The sequence below is a fragment of the Takifugu flavidus genome, chromosome 19 (genome assembly GCF_003711565.1).
Source record: "Takifugu flavidus isolate HTHZ2018 chromosome 19, ASM371156v2, whole genome shotgun sequence".
Taxonomy (NCBI): Eukaryota; Metazoa; Chordata; class Actinopteri; order Tetraodontiformes; family Tetraodontidae; genus Takifugu; species Takifugu flavidus.
In genome coordinates, this window is record NC_079538.1 from 96395 (window position 1) to 106466 (window position 10072).

Sequence of the window (10072 nt, forward strand, 5' to 3'; positions counted from 1 at the left end):
GTCATTTTATCCTTGTCTTGTTCCTTTGTCTTTCAAACAATCTGAGCATCTGAGAAAAAGCTCATTTAGCAATTAAATGAGCAATATAATAGCTAGCCTCTATATGTGGAGTGGAACGTGTAGCAAGATGCATTGGACATAGTGGAGCTCACAGGAGTCTGACACATCCTAGTCAACAAGATCAACTACCCTTCAGCCAATCAGAAAATAGCACTGTTGTATCCAGCATAAGATACGGTTGATCCTCTACAGCAAGGTTATCGAGAGGAGAATGGATAATGCGTACGCACACACACGTTCCTTGGGATAATAATAGACAAATAAATAAGCTGGAAACCAAACACCTACAGCCTAAACTGCCAAGAATTATCTCAATATTAAATTTAATAATACACACCAACATTTACTGTAATGTAGTCATACATACTTAATTTGCAACACAGAGATATCAGGCAATAATTATGAGATCAATTAAACCAGTACTTGGTCTCCAAAAAAGAGCAATACAGAGAGAGAGAATTATTTTGGGGGTGGTTGCTATATTTTACATTGTTGTCCTGTGTTTATCTTGTTGTTCACATAAACTTATTCAGTTCACTAAAGTCAAGTGGTCCCTTTGGGACCTGAGCCCTAACCCTTTTCACTGAGAACACTAACCACTATACTATCATACTACTATGTGCATGAGGTGTTTTCTGGCATAATCTGCTTCAATCGTTATGTTGTTTTAAGTTTAACTTGTTATAACACTAACTGTGTCGTTTTTAACATTATTGGGTATGACTGACACAGGGACTCAGAATGTGGCCCAGCGGGGGGCCGATATACAACTAAAAGCAGAACTGGCTTTTCTGTCTTCCCCTTCAGATGATCAGGCTTTTCATATTTGTGGTTAATTAATAGATTGGAACAATAGATTACTGCTCATCAGTATCTGTATTTTATCACAATGCATAAAATGAGGAATTACCTATGAAATCGTTGTCTCTTCTGTTTCTACTCATCAGGGTGGTAAAGAGCACGGTGTCCCCATCCTGATTTCAGAGATTCATGTGAGTCAGCCTGCAGAAAGATGCGGAGGCCTGCACGTAGGTGATGCCATCCTCGCCGTCAATGGAGTCAACTTACGAGATGCCAAACACAAAGAGGCTGTTACCATTTTGTCCCAGCAGGTAATTCATGTGTGTAAATCGGCAGAAATCATATCAACACACTTGCTCTTCATGTGCTTATCGTGTGTATTTCAGCAAGGACAGATTGAGTTTGAGGTGGTGTATGTGGCTCCAGAACTGGACAGTGATGATGAAAATGTGGAATATGAAGATGACAATGGCCATCACTACCGGCTCTACCTGGATGAACTTGATACCAGCAGCACAACAGCAGCCAGTAACAGTTCAGCATCACTTAATGGTAAGGTTGAATCTGGGATGTACAACATATAAAAAAGTTTGGATAATTGGAAAAATGCACACTGAAAGCCCATATTTGACTGTGACATCGAAGTTCACTCAAGTGGTCAGGCTTAAGCAGTTCCTCTTGTGTCTAATCCCTGTCTGTACCACTTATTCGTGGATTGAAAACATCCACCTTTAGAGAAATAATATCGTCACATCTCAAATCCAGAGGAGACCTCAACTCCAGGACAAGCTGGTGGGATTCTATCCACCAGCTTTCACTCTGCTAGTTCACTCTGTTGGGAGCTGAGCTGAGAAGTTCGCAGTTGAACAAAACATGGAAGGTGTTCTGGTAGAAGGAGAAGGTGCCAGAACACCTTCAGAGTACTGCCGAGGTACCCCTGAGTAAGGCACTGAACCCACAACTGCTCACATAGAAGATGAAGTTAGATGAAGTGGGGATTTATCCAGGGGGGACCCTACCTTTGCCCATATGCAGCTCGGATAGGCTCCAGCACCCCGAAAGGGATAAAGTGGTCAAGAAGACAAAAAAATAATTTCTTTCAATTAGAATCACCACACATCTGTGGGCGAATGCTATTGGAGAAATATTGATGATGGTGGCCATTGTTCTGTGCAGGAGTTTTCCCATCCTAGTCATCTTGCATTTTTTGAAGATGTGTTCTATGGATCCTTGCAGCCGCATTTCTGAAGCCTTAAGCCCCCCCCAAAAAAATCGAGAAAGGATGAGAGAAGGAAGTTTCCCAACATGATACCCCAGTAATGGATGGTTTGTTCTGTAATGCTGTTATGTTAGAGTGACACTAGGAAGCACCAATGGATAACACACAGCCAGGGAGGAGACGAAGAAGCAGTGTGATGCTTGTAGCTCCTGTTGTGCAGCATGTGCAGAGTAAAGGTTCTATGAGCTGCCACGATGCCACAGTTAGCAACACTCTAAACAAGTTCCAAGGTCAAAGCATCAAGGAAGCAGCAATGCTGCAGTCATGTGGATACAGTAGTGCAATTCTAAACAATTACAAATCCTTACACTGTTATTGTAGAAGTTAATAAGTTTTGAGTTGGCCTTTGTACCCAAATAATTTCCTTTTCAAAAATATGTGACCATGAATACATGGTTTTCTTACAGTTCTGGACAAGATATCCACAAACCAGAGACCAGAAAATGGACCAGAAGCTGAAACCTTCAGTGAGACGCCTTCGCATGCAATTCTGTCACACCCTACTGAGACTGAATGAACAGTCTTCACCGATGACAAGAGGGCTGAACAACCCTCCCCCAAAGAATTGTAATCAGAGAATTCTGTAAGTCCAGGGAAAAGGGAAAGCTATCTCTCCTTCACATCCTGTATCATTCCTCTTGGTGGTTGAGCTCGGTGGAATTTAGAAATGTGCCTGGACTTGATGCGGTGATTGTGCACGTATGTATATTTATTAAAACGGAAAGGAAAAGTGGTTCTAAATGGTGGATTTTGTTATGATAATTACTATCCTAATTATAATACTTAAGATTGCCAGTTGGGTGTTTGCTGTTCTTGGTGGGAAGAGGAAAATCAGGATAGAAACTGCTCCAATATCATTGTGCGTACCCCACTTAGGAAAAGTACTGCTCATTTCTTTTAGGTTTCTCTTTTATGGAAACCCTTTTTTGTTTATTTTGTGTTTATTTTTTCACAATATTGATATTATTCATTGGGCCCAATACCATAATTAAAATTTTAAAGGTGTAGAATCTCAGCCCTGATTTCAATGATTTTCAGAAAAATATGGCATTTACTCATCTGTAATTATGACCACTTTTGTTCAGATGACCATTTTCAGGAATGCTGGAAAAAGCATCAGCTGTAGACCAGCCAGCATGTCCTGCTTCACTTCAACATAGCTCCAATCAGCCATAGACACCTGTACCATAACACTACTTGACAAGGTGACAGGTTTATGCCTCATTCTGCTAAATGTTTACTTTTATTTGTCCTATGAATCTGATCCTAAAACTAAAGGGTATACGGTTTTAGATATGAGCTCCTTATTCTTTCAAACTGGCCCTGGTTTGTTGCTTTTTTATAAACTGATTTAGCCTTCTTTTAACAAGTTTTCCAGTTCAATTAAGGCCTCACAGATTTAAACATGTATATACTAGTGACCCAGGTTACGCCTGTCCATAAAATGCTCCAGATATTTTAAAATCTTGTTAGTCTTTATTAAATGACTGAAAATACAAATTTTTGAAATACAGTTATCATAACTTGACCTATGTGTTAAATCTGCTACAGGTCAATAGAGAGGCAAAATGGAACACACATACCGTAATTTCTGGACTGCAGAGCGCACCTGATTAAAACCCGCATAATCTAATTTTAGAAAGAAAATCAATTTTGTACTTATACAAGCCGCACCGGATTTTAAGCCGCAGGTATCCCACGTAGTAATATGAAAAATGAGATCGAAAACATTCAGTACCGGTAGATGTTTTTATTACCGTAAGAGACGAGTCACTGACGAGTGACGAACAGACGGGTAAGAAACAACAGCCACTCTTTTCACTTGTATGTTTATACAGAGACCTTAAATCCCAATTTTCATCACGTCAGGATTTTTTAACTTTTCTTTTAATTTAATCCGCTTAGCAACATAAACAAATATATTCTACCGGTAAACGCTTTTTTTTCTAATGGTGTCTGTAATGCAGCTACCTTGAAATATACGTTTGTATCAGCTACACACAAATTACGTTGTTTATGCCTTTTTACTCAAGCAATGAACAATCTAAAACTTCCCGATGGCCCACCTGTAGAATCTTCTATTTTCATCGCGGTGGCGATTGCTTTTGCCTTCAGTCTGATTTGTACAGCGGAAACACCACGGCCGCCTGCTCTCTGTGTGTTGACCCAGTCTTCCAGAACGTTTTCAAGCTCGGGCCACCTGCGATATTTACGTCTGAAAGCTTTTGTCGTCTTTTTGGTTTCGATCAGTTCTTTATGCTGGCGTCTCCACCTTCTCGCCATTGATTACCGTAATGTATGCCAAGATTACGTGCAGCAGCGCGATTTCCTTCTTCAACCGCCAGAGTGATCGCTTTTAACTTAAAAGTCACATCATATGCTTTTCTTCTAGTATTTTCCATGTTGATGAGGGTTAGTAAAAATGACTGATTCACAATAGTTGTGATAGTGCGCCACGAAAAAAAAACATAAATAAGCCACACCGTAGAATAAGATGCAGTGTTTAAAGTGTAGAAAAAAAGTAGCGGCTTATAGTCCGGAAATTATGGTACATGCATATATACCTATGTATAGCAGCATATACAGTATATATTTGTACATACACACATCCATCCTGCTTCTTTGGGAGCAGCTGCTGCATCCCATCACGACTCCTGTCGAGACATTTTACACTGCCTATTACTGCTTTACTACCTTTTATTAATGCCATCAACATATGACTAAAAGCTCTGTAGATAGTTGGTTACATATCGAACATTCTATATCTTTATGACATTCATCACATATTGTCTCAATTCATTTTCAATGAGCCCTTTCAACAGCACATTATAAGCACATGTCATGGTTTATTCTACTGCTTTCGTTGGTGACATTTGTCAAAAAAATTCTTTCTTTCATTCGGTACTTATATTTACGCCCATTTGCTTTTGATTTACTTAAAGTGTTCAGTTAGCAAACAGCACATAACAAAATATCGCTCATGGAAACAAAGATATTCTGAGATATTTTGTTTGTCGTTAAACTCAAATGGGTCTATTATCTTTGCCTACTTTAAATTGATAGCAAAAAACTTAAATCACTATGCCAAAACGATAAATGTTACAACACAATACGAACAAAAGCGAGAAAAGCAACACCCATGAATGGTGTAGCCTGTAGGCTCCCTCTCAGAGTAGTTGTATGAAGTAAACTCCCCTATTAGGTATGCAGAAGCATAACAAGGCCTTATCTAACAAAGTTTCCCTGAAAATGCTATGTAGCAACCATTATTTGCAGAAGGTAGGTAGGCTTTAATGTGACCTGACCTTTTGTGGAGATCAAAAGAGAAACACTGGTTTATTTTTGCTCGTGGCCACACAACAAACTGCTCTGGAGTAAATTGTCTCCCTTTCCTTACTACTCATTTCTGCCCTCTTTTTGATTTATATTGAATAAAATGTATTTGGATGTAATGTTTAGATTTACTGAACATGACAAAAATCCTTTTTCTCCATTTTTCATGATTGTTTTGCCCATTATCTTAACCGAATTTCATATTGACCAAAGTCTCGATAAAGAAACCAATCTTCTGAAAACTAAAAGTCTACATTAAACAACACATTTCTTCAACTAAACTCTTTAAAAACAAAGCTGTGATAACCTTTGATTTATTTTACTATAAAAATCATCTTTGTGTTTATTCCCCAGCCTAATTGCTATTTTTGTATTTAAGCTGTATATATCCTCTGAATCTAACATAATTAGAACTAATTCTGTATAGTTATTGTTGTGATGTGAAAAAATTAAGATAAAGAAAAAAGAACCAAAAAATCTCACTAATTTATTCTCATTCAATGTTGTTGTGTCCCCGAATGGTTTTGGCATTAAAAGAGTAACATAAAGTTTTCCAGGTCAATGAGGAAGAGGAAATTGATGAATCAACAAAAATATCCTTATTCACTAAGGACAATGGGAAAACAGAATGCCATCAATAAAACGAGCCCATGTGGCTAATCGCTCCAAAATACGAACTTGCATCCCACACATGGGATCACACACCGCTACCAGCCCCCGGTCCCTTGATCCATGGGCCATAATACCAAACTCTAGGTTGGGAAGAGGATTAAGATTAAGATTAAGAATAAGATGTACTTTATTCATCCCCGTAGGGAAATTGAATTGTAGTAGCAACCTATACAAAGTATAGAAACAGAATAAATAAATACAAATAAGATTATAAGCATATATACAGCATATATTATAAGCATATATATATGTATATATATATACACACATAATATATATATATACATAATATAATATATACATATAAGCATTGATTGTCCGCAGTTTCAACATCATCATGTCCCTCACCACTTCATCTAAGTTTGCAAGTCTACAGCCAACAACAGACCCTGCCTTTTTAATGAGTTTGTTAAGTCTGTTGGCATCCTTAGCTTTAATGCCTGCACCCCAGCACACCACAGCAAAGAAGATGGTGCTAGCCATGACAGACTGATAGAACATGTGGAGCATCCTGCTGCAAACACTGAAGGACCTGAGTCTCCTGAGGAAATAGAGTCTGCTCATGGCCTTCTTGTAAACAGCATCGGTGTTTGTGGACCACTCCAGTTTATTGTCCAGCTGAACACCCAGGAACCTGTAAGATGAGACTATTTCCATATCCTTCCCACTAATGCAGACTGGGAAGGGAGGGGACTTGCTTTTTCTGAAATCCACCACCATCTCCTTCGTCTTGGTCACATTGAGCTGCAGAAGGTTCTCCCTGCTCCACCTAACAAAACTCTCCACAAGGTCCCTGTATTCATCCTCCTGTCCATTCTCCACACACCCGACTATGACTCTGTCATCCGAGTACTTCTGGAGGTGACATGTCTCAGAGTGGTACTGGAAGTCAGCTGTGTAGGTGGTGAACAGAAAGGGGGACAGCACAGTTCCTTGGGGAGCCCCTGTGTTGCTCATCAGGGGGTCAGACACACAGCTCTGCAGTCTCACAAACTGTGGTCGACCTGTCAGGTAGTCCTCAATCCAAGAAACAAGGGGAGCATCCATCTGCATGTTCTCCAACTTAGCCCTCAGCAGTCTTGGCTGGATGGTGTTGAAGGCAGAAGAGAAGTATTAAAAGTATTAAATGCTGGTTGTGGTTATACAATTAAGCAAGTAACACCAAAGAATTATGATCGGTGTAAATCATATAGAATTATGATCAGCGATTGGTGAAGAACTGGAGATGTACATGTGTGTTACATGACAAGTAACCTGGTCAAGTTTTCCTTCTCAACCATTGAATGGATGAGATGGTGATGCTTGAACTTAGAAGAGAAGAAATCCACCAGATGCCAACGGCACCATTCCGGAAACGACACTGCACCAGCTCCAGCTGTGTTACTGTCAACCTCCAACCTGAAAGGTAATGAAAAGTTACAGGTATCTACAGGTATTGCTGACTTTATAGCCGTGCAACGACCTTCCAACCCCTGATGCCATTGACCTACACAGCTCTTATACTGATAGAGTGTTGTAATTTATGTTTTATTGTATTTGCACAATTTATGTCTATAATCTCTTCTGTCCCCCCCTTCTCCTCCTCTTCTGCCCAGTCGGCCTTCACCAGGAGGGTCCCCCCATGTGCGCATGGTCCTGCTTAATGAGTCTTCCTGTTAAAGGGGAGGTTTCCTTGCTACTGTTGTTTGTTGAGGGTCAGGCCCTGGAGGCAATTTTGATTGTAACAGACACTATAAATGATTTGATTTGAGAGGCCAACACACATTGTGGCCAAACACCAGTTCAGCTGGACTGAACTGACTGTCTGATTTGTCTTCCCTGTGAGCTGGCAGGTGTGATGTTTTCTATAACCATATAAAGGTTTGGTAAAGGTGACCAGACCATAAGTGATCATGTGCAAAGGCCAACACATGTTACCTACAATTTGCTGGAAAAATGGCTTGATGAACCCATTTCCAATCTTCACCCATGTCATCACCTGTACCTACCACCCAATAAACCATCATCCAGCAAGTATGACTACTTCTTACCAGTGTGATTAACTCCAATAACAGCCACATAACAGTTTGCCAGAGAAGGGTCCTCCTTTTGGACTGTGATAAGGGCGTTTAGAGTCAGTGGCAGGGTCTCATCTGAAACGGCAACAGTCTAAGTTAATTTCTCAGACACTATGTGGGAACACTTCTCAAACTCCCCAATAGGGGAAACCTGTCCTAAATCAAGACAACAGCAAACACGGTGGAGAGTGGGTGCCAAAAAACTCAATCCAATTCCTCTTACCACAGTGCTGAATCTTTACCCAGAGGCAAGGCATTGGAAAGAATGAATGACTTGGAGCCACCCATGTGTCTCAGTATGGTGACCACATGCTGATCCATGACCTGCCCAGACCATGATACAAACCATTGGGAAGTGATTGGTTTAAAGCACTCACCGAGGACTGATGACTTCTTTAGTGGAGTCAATAAAATAGTTTTATGAACCTCATCCGTTTTGGCTGTTTTGAGGACTGTTTGCCCTTCAATGCCTCACAGTTGGCAACTGTATGGCCTGACCTTTGACAGAAAAACACAGTATATCTTAGGCCCAGATGAAGGAACAGCATTACACACAGCCTGTGCAGCCTGCACATTATCTGTCCTCGGAGGCTGAGTCACAAGGAAAATATACATCTCATTTCATAAAGGTGGTCTTAGTCATGATGGTTAAACTAGTAGCCATTTTTTGTTCATTCAAATAGGTCACCACTCACTAAGACACAGTTTTTAAACTCTTGGTCTAAGATGTGTCTGATGGATAACTTCTTAAGACCTCTGAAGCACTGTCAATAAACTTCAGGCACCATCTCATAAGCCCTCAGAACAGCGCTCAAGGTTGTCAAAAAAAAAAAAAAGATTTAAAAGAAATGAAATGTTAAATGTTTAAGGTTTTGTACCTTTTTGGGTTTTTTTTCTCTAAAAGGTAAGTAAAATAAATCCAAGATTGAATAAATGTATTAAATAACTAAAAAGAGGCCAAAAATAACATTTCAATCTGGTATGGGTTTTCTGCAGGCCAGGCACACTACAGTAAATAAGCAAAAGCATGCTTCCTGTGATGGCTGTGGAAGAGATGTTTTCTCTGTGCTGTTTCAAGATTCAAGATGTACTTTATTCATCCCCGTAGGGAAATTGAATTGTAGTAGCCAAACGTGGATTAATAAAACTGTAGTGTAGGTTTTGTATTTACAAAGTATAGAAATAGAATAAATAAATATAAATAAGATTAGAACATTATAAGCATATATAAAGCATATATTATAAGCATACATACATACATACATACATACATATTATAAGCATCCATCCATCCATCCTCTACTGCTTATCCGGGTCGGGTCGCGAGGGCGGCAGCCTAAGAGGAGAAGCCCAAACTTCCCCCTCCCCAGCTTCTTCTTCCAGCTCATCCGGAGGGATCCCCAGGCGTTCCCAGACCAGTCAAGAGACTGTGAGGGTGAAGTTTTGATCACCCGCGCTGTTCGTTCACTAGACTCAGATTAACCACACAAACAACAGGAGTTCCTTGCAAGGGAGAGTCGAGCAGCAGTTCAAGCTTCCTCTGTCAACTCTGTTCGTCTGCTGCTCGCTCACCTCTTTTATTGGTGCAAACAGAATGTGTGTCCAAACAAGATCTCATATCTCATTGTCTTCTGACCTCTCCACCCATCTTAACGAACTTCTCTAATCTTGACCAACAGGATACATCTGGATGCTGGGCTTGGTTGTAAGCAGCATCAGTACTTTTGCATTCTCATGTTCTTCTTCTCCTGTCAACATTCCTCAACACTCAAAATCTACATACAATAGCATTTAAAGATAATACTAATAACAACAATAACAATAATTCTTCTCACAAGACATAGTCTCTCCAACGTGTCCTGGGTCTTCC

At 40.0% G+C, this 10072-nt stretch overlaps 2 protein-coding genes across 3 annotated transcripts in view; one reads left to right on the forward strand and one right to left on the reverse strand.

The window, feature by feature from the left end:
• Positions 1-2873, forward strand: part of gopc (golgi-associated PDZ and coiled-coil motif containing) — a 43299-nt gene extending 40426 nt beyond the window's left edge. For both annotated transcript variants that reach the window (XM_057017854.1, XM_057017855.1), the window contains 3 exons: positions 1008-1172; positions 1248-1413; positions 2548-2873. In XM_057017854.1, coding sequence (XP_056873834.1) covers positions 1008-1172; positions 1248-1413; positions 2548-2657 — 441 coding nt within the window. In that variant the 3' untranslated portion in view covers positions 2658-2873. The remainder of the gene's footprint in view (positions 1-1007; positions 1173-1247; positions 1414-2547) is intronic.
• The window catches only part of LOC130516645 (uncharacterized), an 86610-nt gene extending 79359 nt beyond the window's left edge, over positions 1-7251 (reverse strand). Inside the window, exon 1 of the mRNA XM_057017859.1 lies at positions 7140-7251. The gene's annotated coding sequence lies outside the window, so the exon portion shown is untranslated. The remainder of the gene's footprint in view (positions 1-7139) is intronic.
• Positions 7252-10072: the final 2821 nt, after the last annotated feature.